The sequence below is a fragment of the Glycine max genome, chromosome 2 (assembly GCF_000004515.6).
Source record: "Glycine max cultivar Williams 82 chromosome 2, Glycine_max_v4.0, whole genome shotgun sequence".
Classification (NCBI taxonomy): Eukaryota; Viridiplantae; Streptophyta; class Magnoliopsida; order Fabales; family Fabaceae; genus Glycine; species Glycine max.
Window position 1 is genome coordinate 40,354,642 of NC_016089.4, and position 24,187 is coordinate 40,378,828.

Below are 24,187 nucleotides of genomic sequence, written 5' to 3' on the forward strand. Positions count from 1 at the left end.
ATATCAAACTCTTATATCAATGATTATTTATAATAGATAATGTAAAATTCGGTATATCACATTAAACTCAATATTTATCTTGCAATTAGTTTTGCATTTGAAATTAACTAATATAGAGTTTAATTTTTATGTGTTATTGTAAAGAAAAAAAATTACATTATTAACTAATCAGAAATCATTGTTAATGACTTTTAAGATAATTATTATAAAAAATGAAATATGTATCATATATTATTATTAGTAATTAATTGATTGTATAAAAATATTTTACAATGATAAAGCATACTCTATTTATTCATTAATAAAAGTGTCCATGATAAAGTTATCTATGTTATATATTAAATCAAAACTTGTGACCTATCTTGTAGATATGAGAGAAATAAGGTGAATAAAAATAGAATAGACAACTAAAAATAGATAAGAAGTAGAGTGAAAATAAAAGGTGTTTGATTGAAGAAAAATAGAGAAGAGATTTTTTATTCGTAGGAATCAAACACGGGACTAACAAAATTACAATCATTCATGCATATAACTTAACTAACTGAGCTAGATCCCTTGGTAAAATATATAGAAAGAGATGAGATGGAAATGGGTGAACAATAATACATTGAATCCGATCGATTTCAAAATTATTTTCACTTCAAATCTTCTTCACCAAACAAACTTAATAATTTTCATCTACTCCCTTCTCTTAATTTCATCTCCACCAAACAGACATGCTCAATTTTGATGAGATAATTCATTTTTAAATGACTTTTTGTTAGACATGAAGTGCATGTTTGGATTATCGTTTTAGCAAATCCAACCTTTGTTTATGATAACCGTTCAATATGAGTTATTTTTTATAATAACAATATATTGAAAATATCTTTAAAAATATTTATTTAGCAGTTATTTTTTGCTTAAATATTAAGAATTGATATTTTTTATTTATGACTTGTAGATATGAAAATGAGGCATTGAAAGCAAAAAAAAATTCAGAAATTATAAAAAATATAAATAAGGAAGATTTTTTGGCATCAAGCTCAAGTCCACTCCAGCAACTATAAAAAGGGAGTCAAGCCTAAGTCCACTCAGCATCTATAGAAAGGGAGTCAAGCCTAAGAGAAAAGACACACTAAGTCTCAGAACACTCTAATACACACTTAAAGTCTAAGAACTCTCCCTTATAGTGTGTTTGGATGAAGCAATTTAACAAGGGAATTCATTTTTTCAAGGAATTTTAAATAATTCATGATAAAATAGTTTGTTTGGATAGAGTATTTGAAAGAAGATTTAATTTTTGGTATTTTTATGAATCATTTTGATTGACTAAAGCAGAAGGATTTCAAATTCTTTCAAAAAATATAGAATTTGAAATTCTTTTTTCGGAGATGCTCACTCTAACTCACGTTTTTACTCGCGACTCTTTCTCACTCAACACTCACAACTATGAGTGACCAAAGTTTTTATGGTCGATATCAACATAAGTTATTTTTCACTGACGTTGGCCAAGGTTTTTTCGGTCAGAATTTTTTTGTATGATGTCAACCAAAGCTATTTTTTGCCGATATCAGCTAAGATTTTTTTTAGATGATGTTGGTTAGGGTTATTTTCTCACGAACATCAACCATGGGAAATTTTTGCTAACGTTGGCTAAGGATTTTTTTTGGTCGTTATCATCCAGGTTTTTTCAATTAATGTTGACCAATAATTTTTTGGGCCGACGTTGACTAGATTTTTTTCTACTGACATCGATCATGACTAACTGTTGAGTAGACACCTGTTAGGATTTTTTAGCCGACGTCAACTAGGTTTTTCCAGCCAACATCAGTCAAAGCTATTTTTAGCCAATATCAGCTAGGGTTATTTTTAGCCAATGTTGGCTAGGGTGTTTTCGCTTATGTCAACTAGATTTTCTTAGTCGACGTCGGTTAGGATTTTTTTCCTGACATCGACTAGGGTTTTCTAGCTGACATCAGCCAGAGCTATTTCTTAACCACATTAGTTAGGTTTTTTGGTTGATGTTGGCTAGGATTTTTTCTGCTAACACCAGCTAGGTATTTTTGACCGACATCGAGCATGACTATTTTTAGTCGACAACGACCAGGTACTTATAGTCGACATCCACTAGAGTTTTTTCGGCTGACATTGGTCAGAGCTATTTTTTAACCAACATCAGCCAAGGCTATTTTATAGCCGATGTTGGGTAGGATTTTTTGTCTGACATTGGTCAGGGCTATTTTTTAGCCAACTTCGACTAGGGATTTTTTGGTCAACATTGACCAAGGATGTCTTTCAGCCGACATCAGATAAGTTCTATTGGTCGGCATCGACCAAGCTATTTTTTAGTTGATATTAGGTAGATTTTTTTGTCAATGTCTGCTAAGATTTTTTAGGCCGACGTTGGCTAAAAATAGTCTTGGTCAATGTCGTTCGAAAATACCCTAGTTGGTGTCGGCCAAACAAACCCTAGCCGACGTTGGAAAAAAAATCTAGTCAACATCGACTGAAAAATAGACTCAACCAACGTTAAAAATAATCCCGGCTAACATCAGGTGACAAATATTCCCAGCATACTTTGACAAAAAAAAAACCTTATTTGATGTTGACCGAAAAATAGTCTTGGTTGATGTCGGTTTAAAAACACCACTGGTTGTGGTTAGGCAAAACAACCCTAGCTAAAATTATTAATATTTTTTAATTAATATTTCAAAATTAGATTGTGTTTATTTTCTATAAAGTTTAATATTAAAATTTAATTTATTTAAAATATAAAATTGAAATTTTGCATATGGAGGAAATTGAGTTGCCCTATCCAAACAAAGAATTCAAAATGGAAGAAATTTGAATTCATTTATTCAAACAAAGCATTTGAAAAATGAAGGAAATTAAAATCAAAGCAATTCAAATTCTAGGCATTTCAAATTCCTTGAATTTTTGAAATTCCTGATCCAAACACAAGGTTAAGGAATTCTTTCTTCTCTTTCATCATTTTCTATTCCATTTTTCCATCTCTTCTCCTCTGTTAACTCGTTGGCAAGTGTACTAAATTGTCACAAGTAGTAAAGTACTCGGAAGTCCGAGTGTCGAATCCACATGGACTTTGTTTGTACTTAGATTAATGCAAATCCAATTTTTCAAGCAAGAGATAAGAAATTTAAAATAAAAGATAAAGAAAGATAATAAATAAGATAAAAGATTTCAAGATAAAATTAGAAGATAAAGGAAAAGATAAAATAATTAAAAATAAGATTAAAAGATAAAGAAAAAGATAAAAGATTAGAAACTGACTTGCCTTGTCTACCTAGGATGTATGAGTTTATGATTTTTTCTTTACCAATTCAAGTGATTCTATCCTACCCACATTTATTCATTTACGTGCCCCTAATGCCTCACGATGACAAGCCTACCTTAATTACATATCTTCCAAATGCCCTTTGCAAAGACTCAATAACTAAGGTGCATTAAGATTAAATTCTAGATGTTTGCTAAAGCATGGGCATTGGGTTATCATTCTATGCCTAGCAATGCTAACCCTATGATTTCTTTTCTTTGATTGTTCTATTAAGCGTTACCCTCTCCCGAGTGGACTAACCCTTAAAACATATTCAAGCATTCATTTCTTACCCTTAATTAGGCTTTACCCTCTCCCGAGTGGACTAAACCCTAACAGAAAATAAAGACTAAGATACAAGATAAATAAGAAAGAAAATAGGAAAGAAAAGTCTGGTATTGCATTGATAAATAATGAAGAGTGCATCATACATCATTGGCTTTTTAGGCCTGCCAGGCCCAAACTAAGGGTTTAGTCACTCATGGCCATTGAGGGCTTTAAAATGAGAAGAGGGGTAAAAGAAAGGAAGGGAGTGAATGAAACCCCTAGGAGAGGGGGTTCTGTTGTGGTCTCTTCTTTCCCTTGGACTGACTCTCTATTTATAGCTGCTAAAGTGGGCTTTGGGCCTTCGTAGGCGCGCTTAGCGCGACACCCGCGCTTAGCGCGTGTACTTCCTGGCCCGCTTAGCCCGTGAAGCGTGTTGAGCGCGCGTATTGGGCTGGGCCTCCTTCAAATTTTCTTCTTTTCTTCAATTTTTCTGCCCTTTTTGCTTGTTACACCTCCAGTTTTTATATTTGCAGCCAAAATTCAACAAAACATCAATTCTTTAATATTTAAGCGCAAATAACTGCTAAATAATTATTTTTAAAGATAATTTTGCCTTATTTTATATTATCAAAATACAATTATTTAGCAGTTATCATCCTCCATCAGTTCTTATACCCTTTTGCTAGTGTAAGGCCCCTTATGGTTATGAGAGGCTAAATCCTTAGTTAGGGTCTGACAGGCCTAAAAAACCAAAAGATGTATTGTACACTTCATATTTATCAATGCAAACAGATGTTTTCTTTCCTATTATCCTTTCTTACTTTTAATTTCATGCATCATTCATCTTTGCATCATCTTTGGGGGTTAGGTGCTCGACAGAGGGTAATCCTTAATAGAAAAACAAGGAAGGTTTTGCATGCATCTTTTTAGCAATTAGTCGTTCGACAGAGGGTAATTTCTAATAGAACTAAAAGGAAGTGGTATCTTAATAAAATCATTGCTAGACATAGAGTAATTGCATTATGCCCATGCATCAAAGCAAGCATTTAGAATTAGAACTTCATGCATTTTATCTATTGATTCTTTGCAAAGACATTTAGGAGATAGATAGGTAAAATAGGTGTGTCATCGTGAGACATCAGGAGCAAGTATTATAATAGATGTGGGTAGGATAAATTCATCTGATTGATAGAGAAAAATCACAAATAATACATCTTAGGCAAATAAGACATGCTAGGTCCTAACATTCTCATCCCATTGAATTCCCTATTATTTCTTTTGTTTTCTAGTAATAGTTATTATTTTATACTTTGTTCTTTTAAAGTTATCTTTTATACCTCATCTTATCTTTTTCTCTTATAAATTGGAAATTATTCAACACAAGTACAAAACAAAGTCCCTATGAAAATCGACACTTAGACTTCTGAGTCTTCATTACTTGGACATTTAGTACATTTGTCAACGAGTTAACAGTTTACAAAAGCATACTCATTCTTACTTCAGCAATGGAAGTGTATAGGACTTCACGTTGCCAGATTTCAAACGGCAATGCAAACATGTTCGAAAACTAAGGCCCCGTTTGAGGTGGTTTCTCGTTTTCAGTTTTGAAATTTTTAAAAATCAACATCATTTTTTTGTTTTGGTTTATTCTTTGTTTTTAGTTTTTAAAAAGATGTTATAAATTGAAGATAAATAAAATGAGTCAATTTTTTTTATCTTATTTCGCTCTACTATAAAATAATGATAGTGGCAAAGGTACCAAGGCAGGAGTGACGACAATGATGGTGGCGGTTCGATAGTGACGGTAACGATGGTGGCAGTGGTGGTGGAATGGTGATGGTGGCAGTGGTGGTGGAATGGTGATGGTGGCAATAGTAGCAATGGAATGATGATGACTGTATTTTAGAACACATGATGACTTGATCGATCGGACCCGTTTGACCGCGACCCAGAGGTATGGTTGGGTCGAGTTGACTATTGGATCGACCATACATTAAACCTAGTGCAACCCGGTACGACCCGATCGGGTTTGCGATTAAACCAGTGACCCACTAACCCGAATTGAGTTACGCCCAAGGAAGGAAATGCGTTGAGTCATGCGGGTCACTTAAGGTTGGGTATAAAATTTAATTTTTTAATAAATTAAGATCGTATCATGCAGGTCAATTAGTGACCCACTGGTTCGATTATTGACCTAGATCCAATATCTTGATCAGGTCAATCATTGGTTTGATTTTTAAAATTATGGGTGATGATGGGGTGGAATAGTGGCAATGACGAAGGTGGTGAAATCATGGCGATGGAATGGTGGTGGCGACAGCGATGCTCGCAATGGTAGTGGCGATAACATTGGTGAAATGGTGGTGGTGACAACAATAACAACGATGGAGGCAACAAAATGTTGGCGGCAAAAATGGTGGTGGTAGCAGTGACGGCGGTGTGGTGATGGTGGAGGCGGCAAAGGCAACATGTGATAGTGATGGTGAAATGATGGAGGTGATAATGGTGGAGGTGACAGTGACGGTATGGTGCTGGTGGTTGGAATGTGGTTTTTAAAACTAAAAATTAAATTCACAAAACTTTTGTTTCTTGGTTTTGATAATAAATGTAAAACTATTTTCAAATTGAATTAAAAAACAATTCAACTCCATTTTTTTCAAATGCATTTTATTTTGAAAATTACATTTGAAAACCAAAAATTAGAAAATTGCAACCAACCTGAACGAGGCCTAATCAATAAAAAAATCAATAATTCTTATTTGGTGATTGATGGGATTCTTTCTCTTACTAAATTTTTAAGTTCTTTGAAAAAACTTGACTTTGTTTGCATTGCAAGACCCTTAATCCCAGTTACTAAAAATCAATCATAGTCAATGTTAATTTATCTACTCATAAAGAAAGTTGGCATCCAAATAGTCATCTCATTTTTTTTTGATCAATTTTTTTCTATTTTGAATAGTCATCTCATTTTGCAATACTATTTCATTTCTCAACGTTTAAATCATTAACATTTTCGTTATCTAACTAGGAAAAAAACACAAAAAATGCATGCCTAGCAATGACCTTAAACAAAAAAATGCTATTCATCTCCAAAATTAAAGGTGACAATTAAAACTAGCATGATTCTTTCATGTCGGCCAACTACAAGCTAACAAAATATATTGAATAGGTTGGATTAGATCAATTGCAAGTTGAAATTTTGTTAATCAAACCTATAACATCGGGATTTTCTTAAATGTATGATTCTAAGTGATTCAAAATAATTATAGAAGGAATTAAATTTACCATGTTGAAAAATACAAATAAATGAATATTTGGTGATTTTTTGTGTGATTTTCAATAAAGAATTCTACTGAGATTGGAACGGTCCTTGTAAGCTAGTAGTATGAGATTACTATATGCAAATAAGAGTGATAAAATGGATCAAACCCATGTGGACAAACCTAATTTTGCCCTTTTTTAGGGGTGGGTTGAGGTTTTCAACCCATCAACCTACTTAACACCGTAAGTTTATTCAATTCCATTTTTGGTGAAAAACTAAAGATTCTCCAGAGCACAAATTTAATTGCAGACTTGAATCATGTACTTTTTTTACCACACAAACATTCCTAAGAGTCATGAACATATATTTTACTACATTTGTTCTCCAATGAGCTTGTGACCAAACTTTGGTGCTTCTCCATAGTGGAAATTCCAAATCGGCAAAGGGCAACAACACTCATCCTCCAATTCTCCTTGTACATTAACTTTGTCACACTCTCTAGAAGATTCTTCTAAGTTCGTAAGTATCTTTATCTCCTTTATTTTTCACTCCTTTGTTGGTGTGTGACTATGTGGTTGAATGTTTTATTTTGGTCATTCTTTTTGCCTCAATGCCTTTGTTACTTACTTTTCGTGGTTTGGAATTTTCTAGTAGAATGAGGAAAGGGTAAAGTTGTAGAACGTAAATAGGTATTGAGTAGTAAAATTGTCAGGTAGGAGAAAAGGGTAAAGGCAAATTAGGTTATACATATGATCGATGACGTTGTAATAGGAGTCGAGAAGATTTTTTATTGTGAACAAAATTTAAAGGGTGGGGTTTTAAAGAGTTAAAAAAAAGTTAAAGTGTTAAGTGGAGCAGGGGTTCAACATACACAAATTTTAAAGGGTGGTAAAAGAGGTTTCAATGTTAACAAATTTGGAGGATGTGGAGGGTTTCAATTTTCAAGTAAAAAAATTATACGTGGAGAGATACAAATTTGTCCAAGAATAATATTTACCAAAAAAATAGGTAACTGATAAAAATAAAAATTTGAAAGAGACATTTTTGGAAAAAAAAATATAATTTTTAGAGGGATTAGTTATGAATATTTTAAAACTAGTAAATTGGTTTATTAGAAGGAATTAATTGTGATTAGTTGATATTTTATGAATAATTATCAATACTTAAGAAGAAAATTAGTAAATTGGTCAAGTAGTTTAACATAAATCTTGATGAATACTTGAGTTGTTTTAACTGTATGTTAGATAAGTATTTATTTATAATAGGCTAAAATTTGTTTTAGGTCCCTAACAAAAATAAAAGTGTTTGATCCCTCATAAACTAAAAACTTTGTTTTGAGTCTCTGTCATTAGGATTCCTTTGTCAAGTGATGACATGTTCAGTAAATATGATTTGTGATGGTTTTTAAAATCATTAATATCTATATCAAAATTTAAATCACATTTTTGTTTGGCTAAAAACCACCCGAATCAATTAAAGCAAAAAACAAAAAAGGAAACAAATCTTTTTTATGCTTAAAGGAAACATATCTAATTTCTTTTTTTTCTTACTTATCTGATTTCTTTTTTTCTTACTTCAAACCTAATTTTATATAAAATACATGAATGATATGGTTTGTAATTACTTTCAAGAGTTTTTCACATAGACATCTTCAAAAATATTTAACAAGTGAACACTTTAACAATAAGACAATAGAGAATTTACTCCAGCCTTTGGATTAGTTTGACATAAAATATTTTAAATAATGCACAACTGCATCCTTTAATTCACAAAATAAATATTATTTTTATTAAGATTAATTGCAATTTTGGTCCCTCTAATTTTTCAATTTACGATTTTGATCCCCCTGAAATTTTATGGCAACATTTGGTCCCTAGTTTTCAAATTTCACAATTTTGATAGTTTCATTAATTTCTATGGGTTGACTATTATGTTATTGTCGATGAGGCACATTTAATATGCATTTATTAAAACATAAATGTAGTTATTTCTTAATGTTTGATTAAATTAATTAATAAACAAAAAAATAAAGGAATTATCAATGGCCCAAATCGTAGAGGGCCATGTCCCTAACCTTGTGCTTCTTGTGGAACCCTAGCTTGGAGCCATCATCCTATAAACAACCAATCCCAATAACATCTCAAACACCAAACATCCCCCAAACCCCATTAACTACAATAAATCAATCACTCTCAAAGCAACTCACAATGCGAAATCAAGAACAAAATCAGAACTCTAAATAGGCTCCACCACACAAAATCCATTTTAGCGAACCACTCCTTCTCTACCCAAATCCCTGAATTGTGTAAGTGGGCTTCATAGAAACTCATCTTTCTTACTCAAAACTGTCCAAAACAGGTCGTTTTGACCTACAAAAGATATTCAATTAGACCTCCCTACTTCGGCAACAAAAATGGGCGAATAGGGTCTCGTTTTAATCATTCTTGAAAGAGGAAGAAAATCCCTCATCTGTTTTTCAAATCGTTGAGCACGAAGGGAGAAATCTGGATAAAAAAAAAAAAGAAAGCACATCATGTTTAGTGTGATAGTTTGACGACTAGTAATTTTGCAATTATTCTCTCATTTTTTTAAACAAAAATACATGTTCTGAAATGGGTTTTATTCAAAATCCATCAATATACAAAAGCCCTCAATCAATTTCACAAATCATTAACAAATGAAGGAGAAATCGGGGAAGAAAGGAAACATGTTTTCACGAACAACCCCGTAACCGTTTTTTGCAAAATTCTCTCAAAATAGTGAATGAAATCTTCCATTTTTTTAATGGGTTTTGTACAAAATCCTTGGTTCTATAAAAGCCCTAAACTAATTTAAAAAACAAGTATCCACATGGAAGTAATTAGATTCAAAAGTATGGGGCAATTTAGATTTCGTGAGAAAATAAAATCTTTTAATCCTCTAAAAATCATTCATGAAATTTTATCTATTGCAATAATAACAAGGAACAAAAGTCCTTAAGTAATTTCAAATTTGATACAAAAAATATAAACATTTTTCTAACAAAGAAATTTGAAAAGAAAAGGGACTTTAATTGTTTTTATTGCATACTGAATTAAATAATTAAATCAATAGAACTACTCATTTTAATTTCATGAATAAGAGTGAAGAAATTAAAATTATAGGGCTACACAATTCACAACTATAAAATGTAACTAAATTGGCTCTGAGACCAATGGATGAAAAATTATAAGACAATGTCTATAGATACAAATTATAGCATATGAGTATAATGATAAAATATAGAAGATTATTGAAGACTATAAAATGTGACTAAATTGGCTCTGAGACCAATGGATTAAAAATTATAAGACAATGTCTATAGATACAAATTATAGCATATGAGTATAATGATAAAATATAGAAGATTATTGAAGACTAACTTGAATTCACATTCATTCCCAAGAGCATAACTTGACGATAGAAATCCTTAATTACTCGAGAGAGAATTTTGCCCACTTTCCAGGGAACTATTAAATAGAATGTGACTAAGAGAGAGACAATCATATAATGTAAATTTGCTAAATGGGATAACAAATTTATAATCCCCTAGTAGCATGTAGGGACCTTTCAAATGGGCTATATACTAATGATAAATCAAACCCATTAGAAGGTCAATCTTAATCTCATCAAAATATTCGTAATATACATATGATAATTATATTATCTCAAATTGTCGATCAATGATATTAAAATATAATATAATAATTATTGATTAATATTAATCCACAACAAATATTTTAATAAAAAAGTAGCAATAATGTTTGATGGTTGGATAAACAATATAAATCATACACATATTATTGTTAGATCTAAACGGATTAATACGTTATTTGGACGATCCAATATACTTATAATTTCGATGATAATAAAAATATAAATTGTTGATGGACTAATGATTTATGTGAAGTGAATTAAAACATACTTGATATAATATGGTAAAAATCCATATCCCGATACTTTTACAAGTTATTGTCTAAAGGCAATGGAACTTTTTAATTTAAGCGTCCAATGCGTTGTTATGGTTTGTGAAAATTAGTACTCATGTACTGAGTGCCTCTACATGTTCAAAATGACATAACTAACTTACACAATGATTTATATTATGTTGAATAACATCTAAATAGTTTGTTTGCACGTGAAAACATTTCGAGGGTGATTTGCTCATTGAACATTTGTATATTTGAATTTATGTTCATGATGTATGCTGTGAAATGATTCTAGCATTTGAATTTCAAGTGTACAAAGACAAAAACAAAAAAATATCATCAACGACAAAATTATTTGAAAGTAGTGGAACATAAAATCGCAAAAAATATTATACCTTTGTCTCTTCTATCTCTCCTTGATTGAACCCTAATTTGTGGATCCAATTTTTACCATTTGCAAACTATGAAATCTATTTGGGACTCTCTGAATTTGGAGAAAATAAAAAAGGAAAACTAGGATTAGAAAATGAGATGGAAAGAATAACGTCAAAAATCTTGCAAAATTATTTGTTTGAAAGAATGAAATTCATTCTTTAATAAGAACATAAGGTTTCACACAAAAACAAGAGAGACACTTTGTTAACTATGGTCTAATATGAAATTTCTCAAAATTTTTTAAGGAGTGTGAAAAAGGAAAACTAGGATTAGAAAATGAGATGGAAAGAATAACGTCAAAATCTCTTGCAAGATTATTTGTTACAAAGAATGAATTCATTCTTTAATAAGAACATAAGGTTTCACACAAAAATAAGAGAGACACTTTGTTAACTATGGTCTAATATAAAATTTCTCAAAATTGTTTATTATAACAAAATATAACATCTTTAACTATGGTCTAATATAATAACATTATGTTTATTATAAAAAAATATAATTCAATTGATTGATAAAAGCTTTTTTTTCTTTCTATAAACAACTATATATTAAAAATATAACATCTTTAAATAAGTTGTTTGTATTGACATCATTCTTAATAACTGCTGAGAATATATTTTTTAACAAGAACTTTGAATGGTGGTAAGTTTGTCAATTTTTTAGATAAAACATAAATCACAAGTCTTATTTAAAATTTACATAGTCACTCATATATCATATACCAACAATCAAATAACAAAGAATGATCCTAAAAAAACAAAGAATGAATACGATTTAAAACATTAAATGGTAGTGTAATTTCTAATTCAAATATACCAACATTACAGTTTAATAAAATTAAATTATATTTAAATTACTATTTCATGCTTATGCTTAATAAGATAATAATTGCAGTTATTACAGAAAAGTAGAAAATTAAACATTTATTGAATCTAGTGTACATTATCTGTTCGCTCTAGAAGAAAAAAACAAGTAAAAAGTAAAAAAAAAAAATTAAAATTTATTTTTAAAAATATTTTTGTTTATTTTCTTTTGTTTTAATAAAAAGTATATCAGGTGTATCGTTATTTATTTTTCCGTCTCTTTCTAACACGTGAAGAATGCACCAAGTTAAAAAGAGGTAGTTGCCAAGTAAATTGATTCTCTAGTTGTACAGTTAGAAGTCTAGTATAAGAATAACGATATTTTTTTTTTATAAATTCTTTTATACATATTTCTATTATTTATAAGGAAAATATGAATACAAAATAAATATACTTAATATATTAACATATAGAATGTATTTAATATTTTCCATATAAAATAATAGGATTAATAGAAAAATATTGTAAAAAAATAGAATTATTAAAAGTAAAAAAATAAAAATACATATACAGAGATTGAACGCAACATGCAGAGTGTGAGCCCGTGACACCTCATCATCAAATACGTCAGAGGTAAAACCTTATTGGTCGAAAACTCCCACGTAATGCTATCGGATCGGAGTATTGCCCAGCTCACTATCGGGTACCCAAACATGTCAAATGGGGCGACCCGTTTTCTTCACTCTTTAGCCATCAAAATAATCTTAATTTTCGTTCTTATCTGTTTATTTATTTATTTATTTATAGATAGTATGTATCCTTTGTCAGAGACAATTCTGAGCCTTCTACGAGTACTGACAAATTATTTTTTTTACATATTTAACCTAATTATATATTTATGACTTAAATTTAAAATCTCTCTAATTAATCTAAATCAATTTTTTTATCTGATGATTCTTATGTGATTTATCTCAAACGGATTTAAAATCTCATCTATTTTTATTTTTGTTGGAATATTTATTTGACCCGGAAAAAAATGATTACTTATCCCTTCAAAACAGCTCAAACGGATTTTCAAATAAAAGTAAAAGAATTACTCAACTTGTGTAATAATTAAATCATTCTAGAGAAATTCAGGAAAAAAAAAAGCCGCTCTAGAGAATAATTTAGATTTTAGAGAATGATAGTTAGTTTTTTTTCTGATCATTTTAATATTTTTTTTATCTCTCCTCTAAATATACATTTCAAGCACTACTCTCACAATCAGTAAAAAAAATATTTCTTAACCATATCAAATTACTTTTATTTTGTCTTAATATATATACTTGACTTTCTTAATTTTTTTAATACTTTTTTCAATATACTCTCTTTTATATTTATTTTTAAATTAAGTTTCAATAGTTTTTAAAAGAAATTGTTAATATCACAAGTTATTCATTAAAAACCCAGAATTTATACATTAAAACATATTAATTCATTGTGCATTTTAATTAATAATTAGTTTATATATTACAAAATGTGTTTACTATAAATTTTAATTAAAAAATAAATATTATATATATATATATATATACACACTACTTTTCACATGACAATGACCATTTCATGTGAGAATAAGAATAATTAATCTTAACCGTTAGATTAAAATTAAAACATTTTAAATTTAAATTAAAAACTCATTTAACTATAAAATTTTTATAAGATATATCAAACAAAAAATTAAATATCTTAAAGATTTAATTTACTTTAAGATCATCACTACTATTGTCATGACCACCGTCGTTGTCGCTACTATCACCACTACCAGTGTTTGGTGGTGACACTAACGACAATAATAATTATGTTGATGATAGCAACAATTAACGATCATGATGATGATTGCGGTGATGATCATTTAAATTATGATATAAATGTTCATGACGATAAATAATGATCATGGTAATAATAAGTTAAAGATATTTTAAGACATTATAAATTAATTTTTAGGATATTTAATTTTTTGTTTAATAGATCATACATAGATTGATTTTATGATTAATGAGATTTTAATTTGAATTTTAAATTTTTTAATCTAATGATTAATATTAATTATTCTCATTCTCATATAAGATAATTATTCTCATATAATACATCACACATATATATATATATATATATATATATATATATATATATATATATATATATATATATATATATAAAAGTTTAGCACCAAACTTCAATGATTAGAATCATTTTAACAATATTTTAAAAAATCTTATAAAAAGTTAAGGCTATGTATTTAAGAAAAGAGATTTTTTTATTCAAAATAATTTTTTTTGGCATATATAAATATAATGATGATAATGAAATTTAAACTTAATGGCTTATGCAAATTATCAAAACTTCTTCCCGCCGTATTAATTAACATGATTTAACTCTAGTTTCTATTTACAAGTATTTTTAATTAAATTTATATGATATTAATATAACATTAAAGTTAATCTATGATTGTAAATTCACTTATGATTAAACTTAAAAAAATTAAAACGAGCATTTATATATATAGGGAAAAAAAACAAATTATACTCGTATCGACTTCTGTTAAACTTGAGCTTAACAAATTCTTCATTGCCATCGATCTTTATCACTTATCATAATTATTAAGAGCTTGATGGTTCGTTTGTTTCATATGATTTTGGACGGACTGATTCCCGAAGAAAGGAAAAGTAAAAGAATATTTGATTGTTTTTTGTTTGGTTGTAGTCAAACGATGGAAAAAAAGTACTGTAGTCTCCAAACAACATTGCTCGGACGAGATATCATTTCAGAGTCGAAATCTCGGCTGAACACAAATAAAAAAATAAATTATAATGTTATATTTTAAATATCTTTTTATTATTGAATAGTAAGCTTGAAACTCTTCAAACACTTAAATTAAATAAGTTTATGATGAGTCTTAATCCATTAAATAATGATATAACTAGTTAATAAATTATTACATTATCAATTATCAATTAAGTGATGATAATAAATATAAAAAGTTAAAGTTTGAAAATATCAGATAATAAAATAAAAAAATATTTATTAATAATAAATTGAAAAAATATATTGTATATATAAAAAACATATTTAAACGAATTAAATATCAGTATTTTTTTATTCAAGTATGAGTTACAGTTCAACCATTTTTTTTTTTTAAGAAAAGAAAACATGAGTAGTATTTATTTTATTTGGAGATAGAGTATGCGTAAAAATAGGACAAGTTGACCCGCGCATGTACCCGCCCCGCCACCCACCGTGGGCCCGATCAAATAGTGTAGCCGGCCAATCCAACTCCCCAAGCGGCAACCAGTTTCACTCTCTTCTCTTCAGCAAACCACGTTTTTCTGCGGTGCCACTGCGACACTCGCTGGCCCCCAAAACGACCATGAACATGAACCCCCCGGTAATTACAATTCTGCCCCCGCTCTAATTCACAAATACCGAGCACCACCACCCTCACACTCTTTTCTTTCTTTCTTCTCAACCTTTTTCTTTTGTGTGTTTGCATGTTGACGGTTACTTTGCGGTATGGAACAACAACAGCAGAGAACTCTCTCCGGTTCGTCGCAGAGCCCTAGATCTCCGTCTTCGTCGTCGCAACCTTTTCTCTCCGTCTCCGTCACCGATCCCGTTAAGCTCGGCAATGGCGTCCAAGCCTATATCTCCTACCGCGTCATCACCAAAGTATTGCAATCGTTCACTTGCTTACATTTCTTTTCTTTCACTCTCTGTTATTTACTTATTTGTTTTTGGTTTGGAAGTTTCTCGTTCAATCTAAGTCGAGTTTTGAATTTTGCGTGTTGACGGAGGTCGCTGGAGTTTCGCTTCAACTCAACTTCGACCGCGGTTGTTAATTTCGAAGAGTGTGGACGACGAGATCGTGGAATCTCGGGGTTTTGCGTTATTGATTTTTGCCGAGGAATGAGTGACGTTTAGTTTGGGGGATTTTTCGATGATTGATGCATTGATATTCGTGCCGCGATTAGATTTTCTGGAGTCATCGATTTGTTTTCAGTGAATGTAGTTAAGTAGCGATCCGTTTCCGAAGGATTGTGATGATTGGAATTGTTGCATTGTGATTTAGAGAAATTGATGGCTTTAGTGAATGGTGATGTGCATTTATGCTTGGTTGTTGTTGTGGTTCATTCTCCTGTTGCTGCTGAGGGTAGTTCATAGAGCTTCTCCTTTGCTCCCTATAACTGATTGCAGTCCCCGAGAGTGTTGTGTTGGACTTTTTTTTAGCATTAGAGTGGGTATTAGGAAAAGGTATTTGGATGTTCAAAGTTAATAGGAAGTTTCCATATGAGGAAAGAATGAAAGAATTGTGTGTGCCTGGGGTGTGTGCTAATAGTGCTATACCACCTTTAATAGGGATCCTTCTCTCGCTCTCCCGTATTACCTGTATGGGCAAGTATCCTTCCTTAAAGTGCGAATAATCGTCGGTGATTTGAGATTTGAGATTCCAAATCATGAGTGTGGTAGAAGTAGAATATTCCAAAGGTTTGGGTGTGGCTCCTAAATGCATGGTCGAGGGGAAAGGGCCAGACCAGTTGCAATTATGAATTAAGATGGATTGTGCTTGTTGGTTGATGATGTGAGCTCTAGTTTGGTTACTGCTTTGTAGTACTGACTGAATGGAACAAAGAGCTTTAGGAAAAAAAATTGCTTTTGGTTTTCCTGAAGCGGAGAAGGTTTAATTCTTTAGGATGATGGGCAATTTTTTATTAGCTGAAATCATGTCTCAAAATGTTATTATTCTAAATGCCCTGTTGCTTTGATTCTTATTTTGCTTGAGTCTACACTTTTGTAAATGTTATCTATCACTTTAAATGATCTATATGAAATTCATTAGGCAGGTATTTATAAACTTTCAATGCTATAGTAATGAAGGAAACAAAAGAATAAAGTTTTTTCTTTTGGAAATAAAGCATTTATTACATGGGAAACACACACACAAGCAAGGTTGTCAAATTTGCGAGTGAATTTGTAAAATTGGATGAGTTTATGAGTTTGAAGCCATTAATCTGTTCAACTCGCAAGCAAACTTGTTTCCGGTGGGCTTGGGTAAACTCTAGCGAGCTTGTGCGAAATTGCTCAAACTTGCGATTTTAGGTGTGAGTTGGCAAGTGCATTTGGGGAAAAAAAACTTACCCAAAGTGACATGCGTTTGGGGCCATTCCGAGCTGTGTTTAGACAGAAAACGTTAAGGCATCTTAGTTCTCTTATCTCTAGAAATTTCCATCTGGTTCACAACACCCAAAAACATTGCTTCAGCCTTCAATATCTCTCGTGATTCCATCTCCGTTTCAGTGAAGGCTCCTTTGATTCAACTTCCATCTCTTCTGATCATCATCCATTGAAGGTCTATTTTCTCTATCTCCCGTCTCTATTCTCGCTGTCTCTCTTCCGTTCTCACGGTTCCCTGACTTTTCTCTGTTCAAGCAGAGCAGCAACTAGGAGCTGCAAACCACAAGTCTGACTTTTGTCTGTTTCATCTCTCTCTACTGTATAAGGTGTTATTTGTCTTGACTTGAAGTATATTTTCATGTCTGAGAAATGCTGAAATATTGGGAGTATTAATTTCAACATTTAAAATCTTGGGAATTGGCAGTATATTTCAGAGTAATCTTGCAAAGTTTACAGTATGATTTTGGGATTTGGAAGTATATTTTAGGTATTTTAATATTATTTTTATATTAAGTAAACTCTCTAGTTTGACAACCTTGCACACAAATACTTGCTCTTTAAGTAATTGGAAGCATTTAATAAGATGTATACTTCTAAACGGGGGAGATGTGTCACTTTAAACATCTTCCTTGTTCATCTAACCACCTGAAACAATTTGGCAGACAAATTTTCCTGAATACCAAGGACCTGAGAAGATTGTCATCCGACGTTACAGTGACTTTGTCTGGTTACGTGATCGCCTTTTTGAGAAGTACAAAGGCATTTTCATTCCCCCTCTTCCAGAGAAAAGTGCTGTAGGTAACATCTAGCAGGACTCTTTCTTTAGTGTTTAATAATAGTTTGAAGGTAGCTACTGTAATTGGAATTCTTATGCTGATGCTACCTTGATACTTGTTCAATGCTCTATCTTCCTGCTTATGTTATTTTTCAGAATTTTTGTTGCCTTTTCAATTATTGTAACAGAAACATCTTGACTGAGGAAAACTGCTGTATTTTTTCATACTGCTTTTCACATTGTCAAACAATAAAAGATTAACATATTTTTCTTTTTATTAAGAATTTTAACTTTGGGGGTATCTTGTCATCTGCTTTATTTCTTGTCTATTTTCCATGGTCCTTCAGGTTTCTGGTGGAGCTTAGTAGCCTGAATTAGTATCTTAGTTCTCCTGTTTGATCTATGTTATAATAAAATCTTTCCTTTCAGAATTTATTTATTTGTATATGTTGTGATCTGGAATGTTTGCACGATTAACAGTGTACTTAGTTGGTGGTTCAATTAACAATGAGACTTCATCACTTATATGGCTAGTCTAAGCTGATTGAGGTCCTAGAGAAGCCATGCATTATCCTTATAAAATATTCATTGTATACTTGATATATTGTTGAAATTGAATGTTGATAGTCATCCAAAATTCCTTTCATAAACAGTTGCATGGTCCCTATAGTTTCCAAACTTATCCAATTTAGTCCCTATAGTTAATAAGTGACTTTTTTAGTCCTTGTAGTTTACCTTTTAATTCCCAATAGGTCCCTACCGTTAAAATTGTTTAACACTGTTAGAAGATTGTTGTTAGGATCTTAGGTTTTGTTGCTCTTCTCGCACAGCACCACAAAACTCCCTCTGCATTTTTAATTCATTTCTCTCGGCCACTCAAAACTGATTGCGGTTTGCTTCAACCAAGCGTTGGCCCATGTCGTCCATTGTTGCAACCAACTGAAAACCAGACGTGTTCTTCCTTAATAGAGGATGAAGGCAGGTTAAGGTTAAGGTTGATTTATTGCAAAATCCAGAGCTCATCAAGGTTGATTTATTGCGAGTATGGAAGGACTTATTAGGAATTAAAAGGAAACTACAGGGACTAAAAAAGCCACTTATTAACTATAGGGACTAAATTGGATACGTTTGGAAACTATAGGGACCAAATGGGTAATTAAATCTTATTTTAATTTATTGAATGGAAACTTGAAACATTGTGCCATCCAAAGTTCTATTTGAGCTTCACTTTTGGTTTGCCATTGCAGAGAAATTTCGTTTCAGTGCTGAATTTATTGAAATGAGGCGGCAAGCATTGGATGTATTTGTAAATAGGATAGCATCACATCATGAACTTCAACAAAGTGAGGACCTGAGGTTGTTTTTGCAGGCAGAGGAAGAGGTGATGCCTCATTCTCAGTAGGCTTTATTCCTCTGTGAAGCTGTGCCTATTCCAGAAATGATTCATGTTTTTGCTCTTTCTACTTTTTTTTTCTCCTGTTTCTATCATTGTGCTGTGTTATTGCACTACTTTTTTAGTCTAAATCTTCTATTCAAACTAACCCTTGTGACTAAATTAATTGTTCAGTTTGGTGGTGAGTCTCCTTAATTGACCGTGGAATGCTTGATTTCATATTCTGTAGCTTATATTAGTGATTGAATGATTGATATATAGAAAATCGAATAATGCATTATGGTCACTGATTCCATAAGTACCTTACAATCCCTGATCATGCTGGAGTATGGAATGTGCAAGAGTTATTAATATTGTTTCTTTTCTTTTAGTTTTTTTTTCCCTTTCTCTTGTATGTACAATGTAGGTGTATCTATTGTATTTGTAAGTGCTCAATTTCTGCTCTTTTTCTCGCATTTGACTTTTAAGAAGGAAAAGAACTAGGATTATTCTTGATTTCATTAAACATACTATGCAGACAATGGAACGATTAAGGTCACACGAGACTGGCATATTCAAGAAGAAACCAGCTGATCTAATGCAGATTTTTAAGGTAAGACATGTTCTAATGGTGTTTGGAATGTGGATGGTTTTTTTGCTAGGTTGAAATCTGTCAAATGAGTAATTTAAATTTGAATCGCACTAATTTTCTGTCTTGAATATCGTAGCAATCAGGCCTTGTTTTTTTGTCCTTTTAGAAGCTACAAACACATTGGTCTGCATAAAATATATTGGAAATAATGAAAATAAATTATGTAATTTAAATTCCTGCACATTAATTAATAAGTTCAAAGTATTTGTTTTATTGAGTTCAAGAAAACAAGATTGTGAAAGTCTGATAATAGCAGTGTGGAATTAGACTTTGTAAATTTAAAATCATTAAAAGAAAACTATTCAATGAATATATATATATATATATATATATATCTGAAAAGGCAAAGTAGAGACTATGGGATAGTGGAAGGGAGTTATTTATTCTAATGGAGTCTAGAAATTCAGTTTCATATTCAACTATCTTTGTTTTAGAATCAAAAGAGGGTGCTATTAGAATGAAGTACACAGAAAGGATAAATGAATGTTACTAGTCACTACTGAGTTTCTTCTTTTAGTATAAATTCAGACAAAGATAGCTAGCTGACTTGAAACTGTTGCTGATAGTTGGAGATTACCTCTTTTTTAGCTTTGTCCTCGAAACACCTTTGAAATATACTCTGTTGTTAGTACTTGATAGTTGCATTTTGCTACATTATTGTGAAATTTTGCTACTGCAGTATTTTACTCTTGGGTCATTTCCTTGGATATGAATACATCCAATGTAAACAATCTCTAAGATTGCAATTTTCCTCTATTGTAGACATTTGCTATTGCTAACCTATCTGGTTGAGTGTGCTGTCCATCCAGGTTTCTTATTCGTTGTTTATATGAATTTTGACAGGATGTGCAATCTAAAGTCAGTGATGTTGTCCTTGGGAAAGAGAAGCCAGTAGAAGAATCAAATCCTGAGTATGAAAAAATGAAACATTACATCTTTGAGCTTGAAAACCACTTGGCTGAAGCTCAAAAGCATGCATACCGTCTTGTGAAGAGGCACAGAGGTATGATTGAATTAAGATTTTTGTTTGGTTCTTATTATTGTCTTCTGTATCTATTGTCCTTTCTGTTTTACAGTTGTGTGCTCTTTTTATACATTTTGTCCACTCTTCTGGCAAGATCAATTCATAATTCACAATGTTCATGCAGAGTTGGGGCAATCACTGTCTGATTTTGGAAAAGCAGTAAAACTTCTAGGTGCTTCTGAAGGAAATGCTCTTGGAAAAGCATTCTCTGAACTTGGGATGAAGTCAGAGATTTTATCAGCCAAGTTGCAAAAGGAGGTAATTCTGATGTGTTTGCTGTTGCACATTATTTCACTGGTTATTCATGTGCGCTTGCATGATGCTATATACATGTTGTTGAGGGATGAAAGCTGAAAACAAACTATCCTACTATGGCTATGTTGAGCAGGCTCATCAGCTCTTGATGAATTTTGAAGAACCTTTGAAAGATTATGTCCGTGCGGTACAATCTATTAAGGTAGTCCTGGTCTTGTTTTCTTTCATTATTTAATGACTAATTTGTCTAACTTAATTAAAAATTATGTGTTTTTTTACATGAACTATATATCCCAGCTGCTTTTGTAAAACAATTGTTTAGATATGGGAACCCCACCATTTCTGCTCCTCCAACTGAGCTCCAAGAATGGTGTAAAATGGATTTCTATACCCTTTTTTTTCCCTTTCAATCTAATGCTCTTGTTTCACATTCTGAAACAGGCAACAATAGCAGAGAGGGCCAATGCCTTCAGAAGACAATGTGAACTGGCTGAAACAATGAAGCTAAAGGAGATTAATCTGTATACTCCTGGTTCTCTGTTTTTATTATTTGCCAAATTTAATTTCTCTGTCAGAATAATTCCTTTTCATGTAACAATTCCATGGCTGAATTAACATTCATGAACTATTGCGTAAGGTCCCTTTCCTGAACAAAACCTCTTGTCTGCATATGTGAATGCAAATAAGCCTCACTAGAAGACTTCTTGGTGTCATATATTCTGATATATATGTTCTTTATTATTATTTGCAATGCAGTGACAAGCTCATGCTGATTCGATCTGATAAAGTTGCAGAAGCTGAGCATGAATATAAAGAGGCAAGTTTGCTTAAATATTAACCTTCACTGTTTCTGTTGTGGTCTTGGCTCAGAAATTTTGAGCCACATTTTGTAATACATTATAATCAATGGTCCTCTAATCTTAGAGTATGCTTTGGATAGGATATATTATGTATCTGGCTGTCAATTCATGGTCAATTACTCAGTTTGGTTCCCTTTCAGACTGTCTCTACTCTGATTTGGAACCATTTGCTTGACAACCCTTACTTGTAATCTTTGTACCTCTGGTACTTCTATATATATATATAATTATCTTTGCTGATAAAAAAAAAATATTTGCAATTTGTTTGGCTGGACTGACTGGCATGATTTTGCCATGCAGTTGAAGGCAGAGAGTGAACAGGCGACGAAGACATTTGAGATGATTGTGAAACTAATGAATGAAGAGATGGGTCGTTTTCAGGAACAGAAAACATTAGATATGGGGATTGCTTTCCATGAATTTGCCAAAGGTCAGGCACGTCTAGCAAATGGTATTGCAGACGCATGGCGAAGTTTGCTTCCTAAACTGGAAGCATGTTCCACCTCATAGAGGATTAATCAATGAGTTCTGCAGAGCATAGATAAAGTACTCTTTCATGGGTGTTTACAGCCCTTACAGGGGCTTCTAGGGTATGGCAAACACAGGTCGCAGCTCTTGTTTTGTAAAAGAGCTTTCAGATTATGTTGTAAAAGATGTGTTTTTCTTTCTGGCCGATTTTGTACAAATTTTAAACAAAGTAAAAGGTTACCTATCCGCATTTTTATTTTTTATTTTGCTGCTGTTGCGTTGCGATATCTCTTTCTCTTGCTCTCTGATGTTGTTGTATATAGTCACAAAGGATTTAAAAGCACAGGAGAGAATGTTGTTTTTGACTTTGCACAAGCTTTTGATTTAATAAATTACATAAATCTATTTAATCTTGTGCATGAGTGATATTTGTGGTTGGAATGAAACAGGCGTGAGTAGCAATATAGCATTATTCAGTTGTTAGAAATGGTGTCGGATTTACATGACAATATGGAGGGCTTTTCTTTCAGAGGAGTTAGCAATACCCTCTCTCCCTAACACTTTTTATTGTTAATTAACATTCATTAAAAATTAAAAAATAATGAGAAACTTATAAAATAAGAAGTGATTTATAAAATTTATTAACTTTCAGTAAATTTTAGTTAATAGTAATACTTAAAGAGTGGGCTAGAGTGTGTTGTTAACATTTTTATTTATTTTTTTCTTTTGAGTGTGTTGTTAACATTTCTATTTTTTTTTTCTTTTGAGTAAGATGGCCATATCCTTTTCCTCTCTTTTTAAGTGTGATTTTGTAAGTGATTAATCTTGTCCTCTGTGAGCATGGTAAAAAATCTATAAATTGTATCTATTTAGTTCTAAAGCTTTTTCTTAATTGTAATAGAATATCGTTTCATTTAAGTGATGTAACGGATTTCGTCCACTCGCATTATTCTTTCATAGCTTCTTAATTTGTCATTGGCTTCTAATATTACAATGTTTTTGTTTGGGCACATCATTATCATTCTTTTATTCAGCGATGACCTACTTTATTTTTGGGAAGATATAATTGAAAATCCTTAATGTTTTCTAGTATAATAAGTTAATAACTACATATGATCAAATATTTTTAAATGAATGAAATAAAATATAGATAAAATTGAGTATCGGATAAAAATTGTGAATTTTCTGATACAAGAAAACAAAATATTTATGATTTAAAATAGAGGAAAACAAATCCAACAAAATAAGATTATGAAAGTTTTATTGAAGCCAAATAAAAAAAACAGAGTTAAGGTATGTTCATCAACCGTTACAACACATTATGAAAATTGATTTTCGGAATAAAATATCACTGTTTCGGAAATTAAATTTTTACATATGTTTTTTTTTTTGGTAAATAGTCATTTTTGTCTCTCAATATGTAATTTGTTGATAAATACACTCCTGAAAGATGAAAATACAAAATTTAATCCTTAAGTATAAAAAGTACAACAAATATATTCTACCGTTAACTTCCTTCCATTAAGTTAATAAAGTCGCC

At 31.4% G+C, this 24,187-nt stretch overlaps 1 protein-coding gene across 2 annotated transcripts; it reads left to right on the forward strand.

Moving 5' to 3' along the window:
- Positions 1–15,271: 15,271 nt before the first annotated feature.
- LOC100777531 (sorting nexin 1) lies at positions 15,272–22,910 on the forward strand. Of its 2 annotated transcripts, XM_003518159.5 has the most exons (11): positions 15,272–15,457; positions 15,598–15,738; positions 17,904–18,039; positions 19,264–19,397; positions 19,927–20,001; positions 20,884–21,043; positions 21,189–21,322; positions 21,453–21,521; positions 21,761–21,840; positions 22,076–22,136; positions 22,480–22,910. In XM_003518159.5, the coding sequence occupies exons 1-11, from the start codon at positions 15,287–15,289 to the stop codon at positions 22,687–22,689; spliced, it is 1,371 nt and encodes a 456-aa protein (XP_003518207.2). In that variant the 5' UTR covers positions 15,272–15,286; the 3' UTR covers positions 22,690–22,910. The 2 variants fall into 2 exon arrangements, with proteins under 2 accessions (XP_003518207.2, XP_006575300.1); XM_006575237.4 differs by lacking the exon at positions 15,272–15,457 and having other exon boundaries at positions 15,525–15,738.
- The last annotated feature ends 1,277 nt before the right edge of the window (positions 22,911–24,187 follow it).

Excerpts from the sequence above, each read along its gene's own strand:
- LOC100777531 (XM_003518159.5), top strand. The coding sequence starts at position 15,287 with ATGTACCCGCCCCGCCACCCACCGTGGGCCCGATCAAATAGTGTAGCC. Across the intron at positions 20,002-20,883 it reads ATCTAATGCAGATTTTTAAG|GATGTGCAATCTAAAGTCAG; the intron begins GTAAGACATGTT and ends GAATTTTGACAG. Across the intron at positions 22,137-22,479 it reads CTGAGCATGAATATAAAGAG|TTGAAGGCAGAGAGTGAACA; the intron begins GCAAGTTTGCTT and ends TTTGCCATGCAG.